General features: G+C 42.3%; 1 protein-coding gene across 1 annotated transcript; it reads left to right on the top strand.

Annotated features, from left to right (window-relative positions):
• The first annotated feature begins 3016 nt into the window (after nt 1-3016).
• On the top strand, nt 3017-18506 carry LOC138796044 (cytochrome P450 2K1-like). The gene is made up of 9 exons (XM_069975930.1): nt 3017-3199; nt 3283-3445; nt 13402-13551; nt 14021-14181; nt 14557-14733; nt 15148-15289; nt 16477-16661; nt 17492-17633; nt 18328-18506. Exons 1-9 carry the CDS (start codon nt 3017-3019, stop codon nt 18504-18506), a joined length of 1482 nt encoding a protein of 493 aa, XP_069832031.1.
• Nucleotides 18507-23058: the final 4552 nt, after the last annotated feature.

The raw sequence follows: 23058 nt of genomic DNA, 5'->3' as shown, positions 1-23058 counted from the left end.
ACATTACAAAGTTATATAACTTTGTAATGTGTGTTAAATAAGCCAAAAAATTTTTCCGCAGGAGTTGTCCTTTAAAAATACAATAATACAGGAGGGAAGAAGGGAAAGGGGACATGTATGAAAACCTGTATATATGTTACAGGGAGGAAGAAGGGAAACGAGGGGCATGATGGAAACCTTTATATATGTTACAGGAGGAAGAAGGGAAAGGGGATCATGATGGAAACCTTCATATACTGTATGTTACAAAAGGGAAGAATGGAAAGGAAAACATGATGGAAACCTTTATATATAATACAGGAGGGAAGAAGGGAAAAGGGGGCATGTAGGAAACCTTTATATATGTTACAAGGGAAGAAGGAAAAGGGGGACAAGAAGGAAGCCTTCATATATGTTACAAGGGGGGAGAAGGGAAAGGGAGACATGATAGGAACCTTTATATTTCTTACAAGAGGGAAGAAAGTATAGGAAAGACATGATGGAAGCCTTTTTATATGTTACAGGGGGGAAGAAGGGAAAGGGGGACATGATGAAAACCTTCATAGCAATAGCTATGCTTTTGCAGACAGACTTAATAAATGTCTATTGGTTGTAGGTAGCCCCTGGCCAGCAACCAGTGCTCCCTGGGGGGGGGGGGGGGAGCACACTGCTACCGAATGTTGTGTCTGACTATTTAGCTGTATGCACTTGTATGCGAGGAGAACATACAATTGAATGCAGCAGGGTGATTGACAAGGCTAGGAGAGCATTGGCTTTTCACCCTGCCAATCACTGTTGTGGCCACAAGAGGCCGTTCCCTCCATTAGAGATGTGGAACATGAGTGATGTCACTTGTGCGCTCACAGAGCAGGGAGAAAGTTGACATGAGAAGACTACAGTACAGCAACCTCACAGGAGGTAAGTATGGCTTTTTTTCCTTATTTATAGAGGAGGAGACCTATGTAAATGGGTGGGGCTAAATCCTGGGAAGGAAGTTATCTATGGAGGTTGGGTATGGGATGGGCTAGCCAACTGAAAAGGGGGTACATAATTTGGAGGTACAGTCTACTCACAGTGGTGGTGGTATCTAACCAACAGAAGGATCACCAGGGAGATTACTGCTGGGGAAGGTGGTGGCTGCATGAGGAATATATACCAGGGGATTACCTACATGAGATGGTGCTGGAGGGCATGCCTTGGGGGGGATTGCCTGCATAGAGAGGTTTAAATAATAGATAGATCCACAAAGGGGAGTCTAATTTCTATATGAGGGCACAGAGGGCCCTAACTGCTGCTACATGGAAACAGAGGGAAATAATAACTATATTGGGGCACAGAAGGCCTAACTACTATATGGATGCACAGAGAAGCTGAATTTTAACATGAAGGTACAGAGGGGCCTCACTACTATATGGGGGTGCATCAGGGAGGGTCTGTATTCTATATGGAGGAACAAAGGGGGATAATCTATGTTAGGGTATAGATAGTGGCCTTTTTACTAAATGAGAGCATAGAGAGACCCTGCAAACTATATGAGGGCTAAAATTGGGTGTAAATACTACATGGAGGCATAAATTGGCTGCTCTCATATACCCTGTACACCAGGATTATTGGGGCTGATTTCTCCTACATATTTAGGCTATGATCACACTACGTAAAAGTACGACCATTGTTGCCATCGGCAACAACGGCCATACTTTATGTAGTGTGGAACATTGCCTACATTTCTATGGGATCCCGGCCGGAGCATTTACACATCGTATACGCTCTGGCTGGGATCCCTTGCGGACCCGCAAATAAATGACATGTCAATTTTCTGCTGCCACAATTCATTGAATTGCGGCTGTAGAAAACCCTGTCAGTTCACACAATGAAGCGAGCGGCTCCGGCCACTTGCTTCATTGTGTGCTGTGGTAGGTTCTGATGAGGGCGCGCATCAGAACCCTGAGGCCGGAAATATCATCCGGCCGGAAAGATCATTTTGCCGGTACTTAAGTACCGACCAGGATGATCCCGGCAGAGACCGGCCGTTCTGTGACCCGGCTGGAACGGCCGGTCGTTCACGTAATGTGAACATAGCCTTAATGTATTGTCATTTATTGTTTCTATGAATTAGTAAAGTAATTATTCCATTTAGTTATATTGCTGTAGTCGGGCTTTTTTGTATATAGATTATTTAGTATAGTTGCCTTGAACTGCATGGGACTATTTATTGTTATTAGAGATGAGCAAATACGATTCGAGCAAGATGATATTTGATCGAATATTGTGGTATTCGAAAGATTCAAATTCAATCGAGTAGTGAGGCGAATACGAGGGGAAATATTCGAAAGCCCTCCCATCTCAGTTGCCGCTTTTATTAATCCAATGACCATGCAGGGAGGCCGTGAGGGACCCTGGGAGTACGCACGCAGCGCAAAAACGGTATCTACCCTCATTGGATGGCTGAACCACATGACCTCGAATCTTAAATACTTGGCTCCCTCCTTTCGAAAGTCAAATATTTCACTACTCGCTCATCTCTAATTGTTATTACCCAGCATTTGTACTATACATTTACTCTATTTGTAATGCGGGTATACCCTTCAGGTGTTGCTAATTTGGTCTTTGACCATCAGCTATGGTATAGTTCTCATGCTGCCCAATAGATATTAGACAGATATATATGAGATAAAGAGATGTGTGTGGTATTACAACTTGGTTCCAATCTATTTTAGTGGAACTGATCTGCACTACCCCATCCAAGCTTTGGAGGTGAGTGGCGCTGTTTCTGGAAAAAGGCAGCTATGTTTTCGCAATGCTGATTAACCCCTTTTAATTTTTACATGGTTATATATGTGAAATGTAGAAAGTCTCTATGAATAATGTAGTAGAAAATACCCCTGCCCTCACTATTCTGTACAAAGTTGGGGAGTTGTTCACTTTTTATTTTTCCATTTTTATTGTTTGCTTTTTTTTTTTTAAATAGAGATGAGGGTAGAATTACGCCTATCAATGGGTTCAAGTTTCTATTCTTCATTTCAGGACTGACGGAATCATGTTGGCAATTGACCCAGTTGTGATTCTTGTACTGATTTTATTTTGCCTATTTTTAATAAAGTTTTTTAATGGGTCAAAAGACAACCATTTCAAAAACTTCCCACCTGGACCCAAACCCTTGCCGATCATTGGAAATATGCACATATTAAACCTGAAGAGGCCGTACCAGACTTTCCTAGAGGTAAGGTAACATTTTGTACCTCAGTATGGACGCGTATGATCTATACAGGAATAATTCCTTAATATAGCTCTTCCCGTTCCCAGCTCTCTAAGGAGTACGGCCCGGTGTTCAGTGTACAGATAGGAAGCCAGAAGATAGTTATACTGTGTGGATATGAGACGGTGAAGGACGCTCTTGTCAACTGTGCAGAGGAGTTTTCTGAACGACCTCATATCCCCATATTCCATGACATAACAAAGGGATACGGTAACTTCGTTTTTATCTTCTTAATTTTTTTTTTATTGTTGATATCATGGAATGAATCAACCAAATGCAGATACCAGTGTCCTACGAGCACATAGATTCGTTGATCTAAGGGACTGTCTTAAAGGGAATCAATGATTGTGTTCATGCTCACATCAGGCTAGTCCTGGGTTACTTCCGCTAGTCCTGCTGCCCGTGATTGATCTCTCCTTATACCACAACTAGAAGAGATCTATCAAGGTCAATGAGTGAGTGTGTGTGTGTCTGTGTATGTGTGTGTGTGTGTGTGTGTGCGTGTGTTTGTGTGGGGCGGATATTACAAGGTTGATAATAGTGCTATAAATAAACTGTGGTAAGATAGATAACTGCACCTTCATAAATCCCAGCACTTGTCCAATGTTAGAATCTTATACAGTAGTTAGGCTATAGCCCCCAAGGTAAGAACTGGGTAGCTACCCTCTAGGGGCACCCGAGGCTCCAAATATTAATTATAGAGTAGTTACAAGTCTACCCAGTCACTCTTTTTTGGAAGAACAGTCCGCACTTTCCACTCAACACCAATTTCTCTTTGTTTCTTAAATTCCCCTCCCTTTGACACCCCCCCCCCATAAAAAAGAAGTTTTATATTAACCCCTTAAGGTCCAAGCCAACTTTCGTTTTTGCGCTTTTGCTTTTTCCATTTTATGTTTAAAAGTCCATAGCGCTTGCATTTTTTCACCTAGAGACTTATATGAGTGCTTATTTTTTGCGAAACCAATTGTACTTTGCAATTACAGGCATAATTTTTCCATAAAATATGTTGTGAAATCGGAAAAAAATCATTTGCGCTGTCAAATTGAAAAAAAAACGAATTTGTTTTGATTTCGGGGAGTTTTGCATTTACGCCGTTCGCCCTATGGTAAAACTGACTTGTTATGCATGTTCCTCAAGTCGTTACGATTACTATGATATATAACATGTATAACTTATATTGTATAACTTATATTGTATCGGATGGCCTGTAAAAAATTCAAACCATTGTTAACAAATATATGTCACTTAAAATCGCTCCATTCCCAGGCTTATAGCGCTTTTATCCTTTGGTCTATGGGGCTGTGTGAGGTGTCAGTTTTTGCGCCATGATGTGTTCTTTCTATCGGTACCTTGATTGCGCATATACGACTTTTTGATCGCTTTTTATTACATTTTTTCTGGATTTGATGCGACCAAAAATGCGCAATTTTGCACTTTGGAATTTTTTTGCGCTGACGCCGTTTACCGTGCGAGATCAGGAATGTGATTAATTAATAGTTCGGGCGATTACGTGCGCGGCGATACTAAATATGTTTATTTATTTATTTATTTATTAATTTATATTTATAAAATGGGAAAAGGGGGGTGATTTGGACTTTTATTAGGGGAGGGGATTTTTTATTAATAAAAACACTTTTTTACTTTTTTTTTTACATACACTAGAAGCCCCCCTGGGGGGCTTGTATATACACAGCAATGATCTCTCATAGAGATCAATGCTGTGTATATACACAGCAAAGATCCATGAGATCGGTCATAGATTACTATGGCCTGCTGCAGGCCATAGCAATCTACTGCCGAGCCGGGATCAGCGTCATTCCGACGCTGAGGCCCGGCACGGGCAGAAGAACGGATCTCCCCCCCGCGATCGCATCGCGGGGGGAGATCCGACCCACTAGACACCAGGGATGTGATGTCTCAAGCCCTTCAATGCAGCTGTCAGGTTTGACAGCTGCATTGAAGTGCTTAATTAGCCGGCGCGGCAACGGGACCCGCGCCGGCTAACAGAGGCACTGCCCGGCTGCACGTGTCAGCCGGGATCAGCGCCGTTCAGAGCGGGGTCCCGGTATTAGATACGTCATGGGTCGCTAAGGGGTTAATACACTTATTATGTTAATCCCCAAAATGTGCAGTCTGTTATTTTAGCAGTATATAGTGGTAGTAGCCTGTTATTGAGACAAAGGTATATACATATTGTGTGGCATTAAACCTTGTCTAGGATCTGCAACATGTATAACTGGTAATAGTGTTTGTTTGTATGTGTACATATATATATATATATATATATATATATATATATATATATATATATATACCAACAAAACACAACAATCACTGAACTCAGGGAGAACAGCAAAAAAATCCAATGGCGTACTCCCTTACAAATCTTTACTGATTGTCCCCTACAAAATTTGAATATGCAAAGAATGGGTCCGTGAAGCCTCAGTTGCGAGTTTCAAAACACGGGAATAGCCAGATATCCCTCTCTCCAGAGAAGGAAGCCCGTTGCCAAGGGGTGCCTCCTAGTGGGGAGAGCACCAAACCACCCTGATACGTAGTCCCTCAGGTCCTGACTCTGTTGCGAGCTTTGGGACCTAAATAGGAAAACACCAGGGTGGCCCCTATAAGTCAAAGTCTAACTCTGTGGCGAGTATAATGACATAAGACAAGGGTTTCCAAGGCAGGCATTCATCCACAGACTGCAGTTTCGGGGTATTTGCCCCTCGTCAGTGTAGAGCAGGACTCTGGCTACCGGGGGAAAATTTTCACACTGAGGAGGGGCAAATACCCCGAGACTGCAGTCTGTGGATGGATGCCTAGCCTTAGTAACCCTTGTCTTATGTCGTTATACTCACCACAGAGTTAGACTTTGACTTGCAGGGGCCACCCTGGTGTTTCCCTATTTAGGTCACAAAGCTCGCAACAGAGTGAGGACCTGAGGGACTACGTATCAGGGTGGTTTGGTGCTCTGCCCACTAGGAGGCACCCCTTGGCAACGGGCTTCCTTCTCTGGAGAGAGTGATATCTGGCTATTCCCGAGTTTTGAGACTCGCAACTGAGGCTTCACGGACCCCTTCTTTGCATATACGACATGGAGAGAAAGGAGCTGTTGCACATCACATCTATGGCTGACACTACTGTCACTCGGCTATATATAAAAACCAACGCCAGGATGTTGGTATACAATTTGATCAAACCATATTGCCCCATGTACCACGTGCCGGTCTCCTGGTTCACATGGGTCCCTACATTAACCCCACACTGTATCAGTCAGCGACCGCCAACCCCGCAAAGCGTGCACAAACAGGGAAGCGAGGCCATGGAATGGCCCTGCAACCCCAATGTCACAGGACCAAACCCAAAGTGCCCCCCCAAACCCAGCAGGCAACACCGGCGGAGAAAGCTGCCGCCAAACAACACAAGTGTGAATATGGTATTGTACTCACAATTACTGCTGCAGATAGAATAGGAAAGATAGGAGGTACTGACATGTGAGCACAGGTGTATCCTGCTAATTTGGGTCATGTGGGTCTTACAAAGGGGAGTGCCAATGAATTTTATATATATATATATATATATATATATATATATATATATATATATATAAATATATATATATATATATATATATATATATATATATATATATATATATATATAATGAACATCTAAGATCATCTTAACTAATATTTTTTAACTATTATTTTCCCTTTCAACATGAGAATCTATGGCCTTTTACAGAATATTTTTCAGAGCATCCTTTCATTGACACAAGGTATGCTTATTTATTTATTAATTATTTCCATTGCTTAAAGTGTACCTGTCGTTATAGCTTTTAAAAGTTATAAAAACAGTGACACTTTAAACTGTAGTGTAGTGCATAAACATAATACAATATGTTTAGAGGACTTCATAAAGTGATTGCACCATCACAATAGATTTTAGTTCTTGCTAAGATCTGAAATTCCTCCTTGTATACAATAGGACAATATAACAGAAAACAGAAAATGGAATTTACTATGTTATAGATACCTGTGTTCCCCACTTTGTCATCAGCTTAATAACTCTAAACAATAAGAATTTTGTTCTATAGATCCGCTGTAAAATGTGGGGAAACCCGGAAGTAGATGCTTTATTTCCCTGCAGCACCACCATAGGTGTAATTAAGTATTACACAGCATCCATGTACATCAATGGGTTATCTGTGCAAAGCAGGACATGATAAGTCCTCCATAGTGATACTGTAAGGAACTTACCTTGTCCGGCTCCAGCGGCGTCTCCTTCCAGCTCGGCTCCGGCTGTCGGCTCGGGAGCGCGCCGCTGCTCCGCCCGCCGGAGCCGAGTGACGTCACGGAGACCCGACGGCGTCCCTAGCAACCGGGGACGCCGTGGGGTCACGTGACCGTCAGCTGGCGGGCCGGCACGCAGCTGATGTGTTTTGCACTCGGGCTGAGTGACAGGTCGCCCGGCCGCTCAGCCTGCAGTGCAACAGCTGCAGTGAGGCTGGACTCAGGAGGCCGGACCAATCAGCCTTTGGTCCGGGCTCCTGGTCCAGTATAAAGTTTCAGTGTGGCCAGCAGGTTATCGCTGGCTATTAGTTGTCCTGATCCCAGCTCCCCAGTCCCTTGTATTCTGTCCTATCCTTCTCCATTTTGTCTTGCCTGGATTCTGACCTTTTGCCTGTCCCCTGATTCTCCGCTCGGTTCTGATTTTGTACTGCGTTGCTCGTTTGGTTCCTGACTCGGCTAGTTGACTCTCCGCATTTTGTTTGTCTGTCTGTCTGCGTTTTATGTTCTGCACGTATACAGTATAGGGATTGTCTTCGTGGTTGTCCGCGACCGCCTAGGGTCGACTGAGGCAAGTAGGCAGGTGACAGTGGGTGGGGTCAGATTTAGGGCCCACTGTCTTGTGTCTTATCTTCCCCCAGCCACTCGTGACAGAATAGCCAGCCCAAAAATTTTGTGTGACGTGTGCCAACGATTTGTTATCATGGATCCTATGAAGGCACTAGTGGAACAGATGCAGAATCTGAACACATTGGTTCAGAATCTCGCTGAACGGGTTCAGGAGCAGGAGGCTGCTCCTCGACAGGTTACGATGACCACGCCCTCTCCCCCTGAACCGCCTGTACAACTCCCGGAAAAATTTAAGGGGGATAGAAAGAGTTTTCGAACCTTCAGAGAAGGGTGTCGGTTGTTTTTTCGACTGCGTCCCCGTTCGTCAGGAGATGAGGCCCAAAGAGTGGGAATAATCATGTCCCTCCTGCAGGGTCCCCCACAAGAGTGGGCATTCTCTCTCCCTCCTAACGCCATAGAACTAACTTCTGTGGACTTTTTCTTTTCGGCATTGGGACTATTGTACGATGACCCTGACAGGACTGCAGTGGCCGAGCGACAATTGACGTCCCTAAAACAGGGGAAAAGACCAGTGGAAGATTATTGCGCAGAGTTCCGCCAGTGGTGTATCCCATCTGGTTGGAACGACTCCGCTCTGCGCTACCAGTTCCGGGTGGGTCTCTCTGACCAGTTGAAGGACCTGTTAATAGCTTATCCTCCCCCTGAAACGTTAGAAGAGACAATGACGTTAGCCATTAGGGTAGACCGCCGGATGCGTGACAGACGAAGGGAGAAGTGCACCTCTGAACCTTGTAGTACCTCTTTCTCTCCTGTGTCTTTTCCTAAAAACCCCTCTTCCCTGCTGCCACCACCGGAGGAACCTATGCAAATTGGCGCCACCGATACAAGAACTAGACGAGCCCATCGGATGCAGCATAATCTTTGCTTATACTGCGGCAAAGCTGGACACCGGGTGCGGGAATGTACCTCCAGGCCTGGAACATCGTCGGAAAACTCCAGCGCCTGAGTGACTATCGAGGGGGTCACTCAGGCGCACAGGTACCACTCAATAAGAATAAATTGATGGTTCCCATCTCGCTATGCTTGGGCGAGAGATGTATCTCGGGGTTTGCCCATATTGACTCAGGGGCATCCGCTAATTTTGTTAATTCCGGGTTTTGGTCCGGTCTGGGGATATGCCCGCTTCAGCTTAAATGCCCGCTGAGTATCACGGGGGCGGATTTTACCCCATTGGCCCAAGGAAGGGTAAAATATATTACTCCTCCTCTCGAAGTGAAAGTGGGGTCGATCCATTCTGAGTGTCTAGATTTTTTGGTTATGGACAATTTGTCCTCTGATGTTATTTTAGGTTTACCGTGGTTGACCCAGCATAACCCTGTGTTTGATTGGGTAAACAGAGAACTTGTCCAATGGGGACCAGGTTGTGCCGCCCATTGTATTTCTTTGAATTTAACCGAATGTTCTTCGTTAGAAGGAGAGCTCCCTGAATTTCTATCTGATTTTCTTGATGTCTTTGATGAAAAATCGGTGGACGAGCTACCTCCTCATCGTCCATACGATTGTGCTATTGATCTAGTTCCTGAATCCAAGTACCCGAAAGGACGCATTTTTAACTTGTCTAAACCAGAGAGAGAGGCTATGCGTCATTATGTCAAAGAGAGTTTACATAAGGGTCACATCCGTCCTTCCTGTTCTCCCCTTGGTGCTGGGTTTTTCTTTGTGGGCAAAAAGGATGGTGGCTTACGCCCTTGCATTGACTATCGGGAATTAAATAAAATCACGATTAAAAATCAACATCCTCTCCCTCTGATTCCTAATTTGTTTGATCAGATTGTAGGGGCCCGGTGGTTCTCCAAAATTGACCTCCGGGGGGCCTATAATTTGATTCGTATAAAGGAGGGCGATGAATGGAAAACTGCCTTCAATACCCCCGAAGGACACTTCGAATACCTTGTCATGCCCTTCGGGTTGTGTAATGCACCTGCAGTTTTTCAACGTTTTGTTAACGATGTTTTTCGCGACTACCTGGGACGTTTTTTAGTGGTATACCTGGATGATATCCTGATTTTCTCTCCAGATTGGTCTTCGCATGTTGGTCATGTTCGTAAGGTTATGGAACTCCTAAGACTTAACCATTTGTTTGCTAAATTGTCAAAGTGCCAGTTTGGTGTTCAGGAGGTCTCTTTTTTGGGATATAAAATCACCCCTAGTTCTTTTGGGATGGATCCCCTTAAGGTGACGGCCATTACCAAGTGGGAGCGCCCAAGGAATCTTAAAGCTTTACAGAGATTTTTGGGATTTGCTAACTATTACAGAAAATTTATTAAGGGGTTTTCAGTGATTGCTAAGCCCTTAACAGATCTTACCAGAAAGGGAGCTGATGTGGATAACTGGACTCCTGAAGCCATTCTGGCATTTGACAAACTTAAAAGATGTTTTTCTGTAGCTCCGGTGTTGATTCAACCTGACTTTGAGCAACCTTTTATTGTCGAGGTGGATGCCTCAGAGGTAGGGGTGGGGGCTGTTCTTTCACAGGGTCCTGAAACTCTCACCAATCTCCGACCCATTGCCTATTTCTCTAGAAAGTTCTCCAAAGCAGAATGCAACTATGATATAGGCAATAGGGAACTCCTTGCCATTAAGTGGGCTTTCGATGAATGGAGGCACTTTCTAGAGGGGGCTAAACACAAAGTTAAGGTTTTAACCGACCACAAAAACCTTGTTTATTTAGATAAAGCTAAGCGTCTTACTCCACGACAGGCCAGATGGGCACTCTTTTTCACACGGTTTAACTTTGAAATCACCTTCAGACCGGGTTCCAAAAATGTAAGGGCAGATGCTTTATCTCGTAGTTTCGACGTCAATGAAGTCCCCATAAAGGAGTCTGAAACCATCTTATCTCCGGGGGTGGTGGTGGCTATACTGCAGCCCGATCTGGCTGCCCAAGTCGTCCAGTCTCAATCTATGGCGCCTAGAAATACCCCGGAGAACAAACTGTTTGTTCCCCCAAATCTTCGTTTGAGAGTCCTGGAAGAAACACATTGTTCAGTTTTGGCAGGTCATCCAGGTATTGCTGGTACTAAGTATTTATTATCTCGTCATTATTGGTGGCCATCTTGGGTCAGAGATACTAAGCTGTTTGTGGAGGCTTGTGAGATTTGCGCCAGGTCCAAGGTTCCTCGCAGATTACCCGAGGGACTTCTCCAACCCCTACCGGTACCTGCTAGACCGTGGACCCACATCTCAATGGACTTCATAACTGATTTACCACCCTCTAAGGGTAAAACTGTGATTTGGGTGGTGGTTGATAGGTTCTCTAAGATGTGCCATTTAATTCCTCTCAGCAAGCTTCCTAATGCTCGTACCTTGGCTTCTCTTTTTATTAATCATATCTTACGTTTACATGGTGTACCAGAGAATATTGTTTCTGACAGGGGAGTACAATTTGTGTCTAAATTCTGGAGGGAGTTTTGTGGTCGCCTGGGCATATCCTTGTCCTTTTCTTCAGCTTTCCATCCGCAGTCCAATGGTCAGACGGAAAGGGTTAACCAGTCACTGGAGCAGTTCTTGAGATGTTTTGTTGCAGGGTCACAGGAGAAATGGAGAGAATACCTGTCTTTGGCAGAGTTTGCCCTGAATAATCGTGAAAGTCAGTCTCTCAAAATGTCACCATTTTTTTGTAATTTTGGGTTTAATCCTCGTTGTTCTTCTGTACATGCGGCCGAGTCCATTAATCCATCCGCCGAAAAAATCTACAGAAAACTGTGCACAGTTTGGGCCCAGGCTCTTCAGAACCTGGTTAAAGCCCAAGAAAATTGTAAAAAACAATCAGACAAAAGACGTATATCTGGCCCTGAGTACAGGGTAGGTGACAAGGTATGGCTCTCTACTAAAAACTTGAGATTGAAAACACCATCTGGTAAACTTTCTCCTAAATATATTGGTCCTTATGCCATAGTAAAAGTTGTCAACTCAGTTTCGTTTAAGTTACTGTTGCCTAAGAGTCTAAAAATTCACGATGTCTTCCATAAGTCTCTGTTAAAGAAATATATTAATCCCGTGTTACCGTCTGCTCCTCCTGCTCCTTTGATTATTCAGGGTGAACTTGAATATGAGGTAGAGAGGATTCTGGATTCTCGCCGAGTTCAGAGTTCTTTACAGTATCTGGTTCATTGGAGAGGATTTGGCCCAGAGGAGCGCACTTGGGTAGCAAGTAGGGATATGCATGCACCTCGTCTCATTCGGCAATATCATTTGCACAACCCGTCTAAACCAGGTCCTGTTACTAAGGGTCCTGAGGCCCCTCATAGGGGAGGGGGTAATGTAAGGAACTTACCTTGTCCGGCTCCAGCGGCGTCTCCTTCCAGCTCGGCTCCGGCTGTCGGCTCGGGAGCGCGCCGCTGCTCCGCCCGCCGGAGCCGAGTGACGTCACGGAGACCCGACGGCGTCCCTAGCAACCGGGGACGCCGTGGGGTCACGTGACCGTCAGCTGGCGGGCCGGCACGCAGCTGATGTGTTTTGCACTCGGGCTGAGTGACAGGTCGCCCGGCCGCTCAGCCTGCAGTGCAACAGCTGCAGTGAGGCTGGACTCAGGAGGCCGGACCAATCAGCCTTTGGTCCGGGCTCCTGGTCCAGTATAAAGTTTCAGTGTGGCCAGCAGGTTATCGCTGGCTATTAGTTGTCCTGATCCCAGCTCCCCAGTCCCTTGTATTCTGTCCTATCCTTCTCCATTTTGTCTTGCCTGGATTCTGACCTTTTGCCTGTCCCCTGATTCTCCGCTCGGTTCTGATTTTGTACTGCGTTGCTCGTTTGGTTCCTGACTCGGCTAGTTGACTCTCCGCATTTTGTTTGTCTGTCTGTCTGCGTTTTATGTTCTGCACGTATACAGTATAGGGATTGTCTTCGTGGTTGTCCGCGACCGCCTAGGGTCGACTGAGGCAAGTAGGCAGGTGACAGTGGGTGGGGTCAGATTTAGGGCCCACTGTCTTGTGTCTTATCTTCCCCCAGCCACTCGTGACAGATACTCTTTGTAATGTCTCTCTACTCGGAGACTAGGATTGTGAACAGTGGACCCCCTCAGTCCGCCAATGAATCAGAATCCCCTAACAGGATCTATAATAATTGCTTTTCTAAACTGGAAAGCAGAGTTTTGGACTCACCAAGTTACCTGCACTTTATATTTCTGTGCACACTTTATGACTTCTGTAGACACTATAGAGAGACACTAAAGACTGGACAGTATGTTGTGTTTCTATATAATTCTGAATTAGCAATTTCCTCTATTTCCTCTGTCGACCAGTTTCTTTGCAGGTGTTCTTTTCTCCCATGGTGAGAATTGGAAAGTAATGAGAAGGTTTACAATTTCAACCCTAAGAGATCTGGGGATGGGGAAGAAACCCATTGAAAACCGAATCACTGAAGAATGTGACTTCTTAGTAAAGAAAGTTACGTCATATGGAGGTGAGTGATAGAGTTTTCTTTGCTACCATAGCAATATTCATAAATAACTATAATGGTGTCTTAAGTCCCGTTCATCCCCCCATTCTCAGTTGTAATGGATCATCATCATCGTTCCAGCTTCTCTATTGCTCTTACAAAAGAATTCCTTTCAATAATGGGGATTGTTTACTGCAAGAGCAGTGAGACTATAGATGTCATTGTCAAAAGGTTTTGTTATTTGTTTAGTATGTTTTTTTTTTTAATAATAATATTATAAATTAATTTATTTCTGGACACGAGGCATTGATCCAGGGATATAATCTGATCGCCTGGAGATTTTTGTTTACTCTGGGTCAGCACAGAAGACTGGACTTCAGAGAAACTTATACTTTTTTTTTTTTTAATTTTTATTTTACTTTATTTTGTTTAAATAAACTGTATTAGACTTATTTTCAGTGATAGTAATATGTACTTTGCCTACAATTCTCAGGGAAACCATTTGCAAACACAATGATAATAAATGCAGCGGTGGCCAATATCATTGTCTCTATATTGCTCGGTCACCGCTTTGACTATGATGATCCAGTGTTTCTAAGACTACTGCATTTAATCAATGAGAACATAAGGCTGGCAGCAACCCCAATGGTCATGGTAAGTTCCTTACATTACTCATAACCATGAATACTCATTTTACTATGGTATACACTAAGAAAAAGAGGCTGGTCTTGGCCACCTATACAGTGCCCCCCCCCCCCCTGAATATTTCATCACATGTCACACTTTTTTTTTTTTGGGGGGGGGGGGGGAACTGATGTAAAGTAGAATTGTCTTAGTTGCCCCTAGCAACCAATCAGATTCCACTTTTCATTCCTTGCAGATTTTTTAAAAAAATGAAAGGGGGAATCTGATCATTTGCCGGGGGCATCTGAGACAATTCTACTTTATACCAGTTTAAAAAATTTTCCCTAGTGTCTTATGATGATATACTATAGGAAATAACTGATTCATCACTTTTGTCCATTGCAGTTATACAACACTTTCCAATCTGTGATTCGCTGGTTACCAGGAAGCCACAGAAAAGTGCATGAGAATGCTGAAGAGGCACATACATTTATTACAGAGACCTTCACAAAGCACAAGGAGCAGCTAGATGTGAACGATCAGAGGACTCTTATAGACACTTTTCTTGTGAGGCAACAAGAGGTATTGTACATGAGCCATATTTTGACAGTGAATGAACGCTAACATATATGTACGACTGGATCCCTTGGCTAACATTTTTTGGCAATGTCAGAATTCATATATTGCACATTAGCCTTACACGATATAGTCAATTAATCCATCAACTTTTAGAAATACTTATGAAAAATTCAGGGAAATATGAGGTTGTTTTGTTGCATTTTACTGACCTCTATAGATGTGTCCAACCTCACCTTTCCCTTAGATAAGTTAGAGATAACGAAGGAAATATCCTTCTTGTTGTACTACTGTGCATTATCCTCACCAGAAGCTTCCTTTTAGAAAGCCACATGGCACATAATATCTGCTCCTACGTCTTACATTTGTTGATAATCCACATTTTTGTGAGAAGATTTTTAAATTTTTTTCTTTTTTTAGGATAAATCAGAATTTGCTTCTTATTTCCACAATGAAAATTTAACATTGGTCGTCAGTAACCTGTTCGCTGCCGGAATGGAGACGACCTCAACCACTCTACGATGGGGTCTTCTCCTAATGATGAAATATCCTGAGATCCAAAGTAAGGAACTATACTATATGACTCAAAATAATCCAGCGTTTCATAGTAGTAGCTTTTTTTTCCCATCTTTATATATTCTTATCGTAAGTGGGTGTACAAATGTCCACATGTGATAAATAATACCTGCACAATGTATTATCAACATGATGCAGCAATTGACATTGCGTATGGGTGTCTCAAGTCTCAGCTTGTATACAAGTCAATACACAATGTAAGCGTCAGTGAGCAGAAAGCTTGAGCCACCTTCTCCTTTCTGCACCGCACCTTAAAGGGGTTATCCAGGCTTAGAAAAACATGGCCACTTTCTTACAGAAACAGAACTTCTTCTGTCCTCAGTTTGGGTGTGGGTTTTGCAGCTCAGGTCCATTAAAATAAATAGAGCTGAATTTTAAAACCACACACAACTTGAGGACAGGGGTGGTGCTGTTTTTGCAAGAATGTACATAAGCTGTGCATTTTCTAAGACTAGATAACCCCTTTAAATACAAACCAATAGGAGGTAAAAAAGACTTTTATATTCTGGTGCAATCTCTCAAGTTTAGCTCTAAGGCCCCCTTAATACTTGTAACACTCATGATAAAAGACTAGGATTGTCATGAAAGCTAATGCCCCTTTTTTTAAATGGGTTTTCTGGGACTTTTTGTTGTTGATCTGTCCTCAGGGTAGGTCATCAATATCAGATCTGTGGTGCAACGACATCCGGCACTGTCACCGATTATCTATTTACCAGAACCACATATACAATTAACAGATTTAAAGGCAGAGTATTCCAGTTGCCTATAGCACCATTCTTAGTCAATGCAAAAAGCTGATTGATGGGGGTGTGAGGTATCGAACCCCTACCACATAGATACTAAAAACCTATCTTTCTGATAAGCCAGTGTTTAAAAAAAGTATTAAAAACCCTATGTAAGAAGAGAACACATGATACTCCATTGGCAACTGGTGATAGTTACGGATAACCCGCACAGTACCTTGTCATGTATAGTGCCAACTACAGTGTTTAATAGAAGTCAGTTAGTGCATTTATTTTCTTATTAGAAGAATTTTTTTTTTGTATGTCCATCCCAACAAATTAGAACACAATGACTGTCCCAATATTATTACAAAATTGGAAAATTCTAAAAAAAACAAAAAAAAAAAAAAAAAACACAAACCTTTTCTCCCCTTTCTCTCCCTAATGCCAGAAAATGTTCAATATGAAATAGAAAAAGTTATTGGATCATCTGAAGTTCAAGTAGAGCATCGGAAGAAAATGCCGTATACAGATGCCGTCATCCATGAGGTTCAAAGATTTGCCAATATAATTCCAACTAATATCCCCCATGCCACCACCAGGGATGTCACCTTCAGGGGGTATTTTTTGCCAAAAGTAAGTAAAATAAGTTTCTATACTGATAACATCCATTATATATCTTACTCATGGCCCCTCCGAATCAAAGCCTATGAGAGTTATGGAATGAACTGTGCAAAAGTTTAATGAACAGCACAGAATGCTGGGACTTCTATGCAAGAGTGAATTGGCAAACCCAGGTCAGGTGACCCAATTTAGGTGAAGACCCCAGATGACTCATAGTTGTCAGCTGTTAATGCAAATTAAGGCTATGTTCACACTACGTTCACACAGCCCGGATCATCAGGACCGGTACTTAAGTACCGGACGGATAATCTTTCCTCCGTTGAGCTCTGATGTGGGCGCATCAGCGTGCGCCAACATCAGAGCTTCCCATAGCACAGAGTGAAGCAAGCAGCCGGAGCCGCTCGCTTCACTGTGTGAACTTACAGGTCCTTCTGCGGGCGGAATTCATTGAATTCCGTCCGCAAATAATGGACCTGTCAGTTGTTTGCGGCGCCGTATGGGAACCGGCTGGAGTGTATACGATGTGTGTATGCTCCGGCCGAGATCCCATAGCAAATAATGCTATGTTCTACCCCGCAAATCTACGGCTGTAGTTCTGCGGCGAGAACTACGGCCGTAGATTTACGTAGTGTGAACATAGCCTCAGTGTGTATGTTATAAATGCCTATAGGGAAAAAAACTCCTTTAGAAGAATAAAATATGAATTCTATTGTAATTATTATTATTTTTTTAAATGAGAATTTCAGGATTGTATACTATTAAAGTTTTTGGTGTTTTTTTTTTTTTTTTTTGTAAGGCATGTACAGTATGAGGGCTATAATCCTGGTGACTATCTTTTTCAGAGCACATATGTGATGCCCTTATTGACCTCTGTACTTCGCGATGAAGCATACTTTGAGAAACCAAATGAGTTTAATCCAAAGCATTTTCTTGACTCCAAAGGACATTTTGTCAAAAATGATGCATTTTTACCATTTTCAGCAGGTAATTTAAAGAGGTTTTTGACCTCACACTGACAAGCAGGAGATTGGGGGGGGGGGGGGGGGGGTTACGACCGCTATACCCCCCACAAATCTCCAGATTGAATACAGCTGCGAGTGCGGCATATAACATGCGGCTCTACTTATTCCTATGGAGCTGCCAGAAAATGTTGAATGCTGTACTCGACTCTCTCCAACAGCTCCAGTCATTCTATATGGAGGGCCCAATAGGAATGAATAGAGCCACGGGTCACATTTCGTATCATGTGTGGACAAAAATACTGGCCTTTGCGAAAAAACATCAGGCTATACATTAGCCTTCCTTTTTGACAGGTTCCTAAACATGATGTAGATGAGGTTTTTAGTTTGAGTAATAATCCTTGTGTATATGTAAAATGGAGGTTAAAAAAATTGACCGTTAACATGGCCTCTATGGACTTGTCTTTTCTATCCTTACCATGTGGTCGCAAGTCCCGACCAGTTTTAGCCATCAACAGCCAACCAAAAATACTTCTATGCATGACTGTGGTCCTCCTCTTCTCCTAAAATAGTCCACAGACATATATGTTCATTCTACTTCATGATCCAGAGGTCTGGACAATGCCGGGTAATTTCTATGAGGACACACGGGCAATAGTATAATAGTATATGCAAAATAATTTTTAAAAACGTTGAATGTTGTGTCTTTTTTTCTTCAGGTAGAAGAAGCTGTGTCGGGGAAAACTTGGCAAAGATGGAGCTGTTCCTCTTCTTCACAAGATTGCTACAGAGCTTTACTTTTAAGGCTCCTCCTGGAGCTGAGTTGGACCTAACCCCGGCTCTTGGGTTTACAACACCACCTATGCCCCATTTGATGTGCGCCATACCTCGTACCTAGGAACAAGTCTACAGGGAAGCGATGAGTCAAGAGATAATGTATTTTAGTGACAAATGTGTGTTGTAGATCAATATTCTCGGACCATGCCAAGTGTTATAGCATTACCTCAACCACACAGCCAAACCTCAACGTCACTCCTATAGATTATAACTCTCAGGTATTCTAAAGTTTTTTTGCTGTGGACATTATAGCAATTATAACATTGAACTCTAAGCTTTTTCTTATTATTTATATTAAAGGAAGATCCTGGATCCAACATTTTATGTTTATTCACATGGTAAAAACTCTGCTTGCATATTCAGGACTCAAATACAGTTGGATACTTCTGTATGCCGATGCAGAGAGCTGTCAGCTCCTAGGCCAGCCATAACCTATTGTAGGGTAAAGATATTTCAGTCCCACGGACAGAAACGGGGGGAAGGGGGGGGGGCAGTTGAGTATTACACTCCTTAGGAACTGAGATGCCAGGCATAGGGTGCTCAGTACATAAAGAAGCAAGCACTCCCAACTTTGACTAAACTAGTCTAAGAAGAAAGTCTAAAAAATATATATTTTTTTTGTATGTTTTTTATTTGGACCATTTTCTTAAAGTGTCACTACCGTTTCACAAAACTTTTGCCACACCATAGAGACATGTCAAAAGTTTTAATTGGTCCGGATCTGAGTTTTCAGACCCATACCAACTGGGAGATAGAGTTGGGAGAAGACTGTACTAAGCGAGGTCCTCTCCTGGCTCTGTCATGTGATTAGTTGGACTTATCAGTCGGGGTCCATGGAGCTCCATTATGAGTCCGACTGATCACATGATACAAAGCTGGGAGAGGACCGTACTTAGCACAGTCTTTTCCTGGCTCTACTACCAGATTGGTACGAGTCTGAGCACTCACAACTGACCGATCAAAACTTTGGACGTGTCCGATGACATTTTCACAAATTTTGTGAAACGACAGTTTCAATTTTAATTAAATTTTTTTTGCCCAATTTAACACTCTTTGGGTGGAGCTACAACCAAGCCAGTAACTATTTGGGGGGGGGGGGGGGGGGGCAGAAAATAGATTTAAAGGGCAACTTTTTAATGTGTGTTAGTCATCTGCCTGGAGCCGTTCCGCCTCTCCCCCCCCCTCCAAAAAAAGTAATAAAAAACTATACATACACTAAAAACTATATTTACTGTCAACCCCTGTACTCTTCTCCCGCTGCCCATTTTGTGATGATGTCATCACAAGCGGGGGGTTTGACCTGGTCTTCCTCTTCTTCATCTTCTTGCTTTAGAATGAATGGAAGCGGAAAGGATGCCAGTGCGCGTGCACACCAGCAGCCTTTTCGTTGGCTGGAATGCATCACATGGCTTCCAACTCGCTTAGCTCTGATTGGCTGGGCAAGCTGGAAGCCATGTGATGAGATCCAGCCAATGAAAAGGCTGCTGTTGTGCATGCGCATCGGCAGCCTTTTCGCTCTCATTCATGCCATCGGACTGCGGAAGTAAAAAAGAAGATAAAAATGCGGACGGGGTTGACGGGGACCACGGCCGGCGGGATTTTTGAATGGCGATTGATTTAGGAGGGATGATGAGTATAGGGTCTGTGTCTGTTAGTTTTTTTTTTTTTTGCTGATGCCGGAGTTGCCCCCAAAATTGCTGCTTGTCATAACTTAGCCCAAAATAAGCCCCTTGCACCCATTGTATTATAGTAATAAGGTTAGTAATAATAAATATAAAACCTAGCCTAAAGCAAGGCAGCTACAATAAGTGGAGTTATGGAATTCTTTTCACATACATAGAGGATATTCCACCATTATCCCTGCTCAGCACTTGCTGAGCATCAAAACAATTGAAGGATTATCTTCTCATGTACTAGAAGCTTTTATTTGATGCAATCCACGCCAGTCGTTCAACCATCATGAATGGCATCATAATAAGTAATGCAGTAGTAATAGAGAAATCCAGGCTTAGTGTTACTCATATTCATCGCTGTCTTACACAACAGTAAGTTGTCACGGCAGGAACTGTGCATAGTGTAATGGTGTTAAATTGCTTTTGTAAGTCTGTGACTGCCTATTTATGTCATGCTCGCAGGTGTAGACAATGCTATGCGAAACTGAATTTGCCAGTTAACGCATAAATGGGGCTGAGTGATTGCGTCATGATTGTAATATTTTGGGGGGTTCTTCAGGATAATAATCTTAGGTATAAGGTATACCTTAGGTAAAACCTGAGACATAAGAAAAAAGGAAAAAATACAGTATACATATAGGGTCTTCTCTCCCTATGTACCAGTTGATTTTACATTGTATGCTCTATGTATGCATAGAGAGATTAGGTTATAGCTTGCTCTATATACAGCAGTCTTATACCCTTGTTTGGTTATGTACACACACCACAGAAAAGACTGGTCAGCTGTAACATTCCTGGCCAATAACGGCTACTGTATATATATATATATATATATATATATATATATATATATATATATATATATATAATTCCCTTTTGGTAAGGACTCAATTCTGAAAATATCAGCCTTTATTTTCAAACATCACTCGGATGACCTATTCCTTCCCACAGATTCTTCAGAGGATGGGGAGGTGGAGGACATCTGACTGTCCTAGGTGTATGCAGCCAGGAGCAGATATGGTCCATCTGTTTTGGTCTTGTGGCTCTATACAGCCGTTCTGGCAAGGAGTATGGAGAGAACTAGAAGCGAAAACCAGAATGGAGATCCTTTATTGTCCAGCAGTGGCGATCTTGGGGATACCACAGGACTTCAGGATGGGGAGGGAGGGTTTGGAGTTCTATTGTTCATTATGCCTAGGTTGAAACCCTATGATATCCCGTATAGAGATAATGTCGCTTGGGCACTATCCATGCTTAAGCACGCTGGTTATTAGACATAGGGTATATGAATGTGCTGTGCTTTTAGTATAGAGATTTGATGTATAGGTTAGGTGGAGGTTGTGGCCTACTAGGCTGGAGCCCGCTTTTTGTATATGTATGTTACATCCTAGGCGTGGTGACATTTCGGTTGATGTTGGGTATTTTTATTGTTTATGAATTTGGAAACATTTGATATTTTGCAATAAAAAATATTTAAAATAATTAAAAAAGCCGTTGTTTGCTGTGAAAATGATTGCTGTCTAAAAAACAAACAAACAAACAAAAAAAAAACGGCGTCAAAGGGGCAAAAAAAGACATAGTGTCAATATAGCCTGTGTGTATAGAGATGGCTCTTATATGTTGCTTAGGGTGTGTTTGCACTGCTTTTAACCACAAGACTATTGAATTCGATTTTTTTATTTTAAAATTAACATTTGTTATTGTTTAAAAAATGATTAAAAAAAAAAAACTGTGATCACTGATGCCGGTCAATGATAGTCACATAACCCTTTAAAGGGGTTATCCAGCACTGCAAAAACATGACCAATTTCTTCTAGAGACAGCACCACTATTGTCTCCAGTTTGGGTGAAGGTTTTGTAACTCATTTCCATTAAAGTGAATGGAGGTTAATTGCCAACCACACCAGAACCGGAGACAAGAGTGGTGCTGTCTCTGGAAGAAAGTGGTCATGTTTTTAGCGCTGGATAAATAAATGCTCAAGTCAATAACGAAAACAACATTTAAGTGGTTAAATGAGAGATGCTGTGTCGGACAGTGCCCAATCAGAATAGGTGTGTAAATTGACAGTTTTCATGGCAGCCAAAGGGCTTCTGAAGGCCGTCATGCTGGCAACAGGATGATCTGCTAATACAGCCCATACTAGCAGAGCACTGAACTAAGGGGCATTCACACATTCCATGTACAGTTAGTAAATTTAGTTAGCTTAAACAATAGTGCCAGTAAAAATTAGATTTAAAAAAATAAAATTGGGGTAAAAATATGGCAAATTTAGGCAACTTTTTATTTATCGAAAGAGTTTTACATAAAAAAAAAAAAATTATATAAACTTGGCCGAAAGTTTGGAAATTTTATTTAGCTCTGTCAATAGAAATAAGAAAGAGGATCCATATGAATGTAAGGAAGATGTCATTCATTTGTTTACCACTAGATGGTGCATTTGTGCAAAAGTCTGGAAATGCTTAAATGTACATTTCGTAATAACTTTAAAATCTAAATCAACAGTAGATGTGATATAAAGCAAGTTTGAAATTTACATTCAATATTTTTTTTGTTATATCATCATGCTATAAAACAAAGCTGAATCTATTAAAAATCAAGGTCCAGTCTACTGAAGGCAGAATTTCTGACTTGTGCTGGTTGAAAAAAACACTGGAATCCCTCCCAGTACAGAGTCACGGCTCAATGTGTCTATCAGTCATATGACTGCCTTCTTTCTGTGAACACTCAGATGGCCTGGGATACACAGGACTTCGTGTTTTCTGACTGTTTCTTGTTTTTTGAGAAAAAAAAAGAGTCAGAAAAATAATAATAATAATAATTAATAATAATAAAAATAATAATATACAGTATAATCAATATATTTGTAATTGTTGCACAGCTGTGGTCATGTAAGGGTTGTTGTTTTGTTTGTGATCTGCACACCAATGGGAGTTACTCCT

This window comes from Dendropsophus ebraccatus, chromosome 6 (assembly GCF_027789765.1).
Source record: "Dendropsophus ebraccatus isolate aDenEbr1 chromosome 6, aDenEbr1.pat, whole genome shotgun sequence".
NCBI lineage: Eukaryota > Metazoa > Chordata > Amphibia > Anura > Hylidae > Dendropsophus > Dendropsophus ebraccatus.
This window is presented reverse-complemented; position numbering and strand designations above follow the sequence as displayed.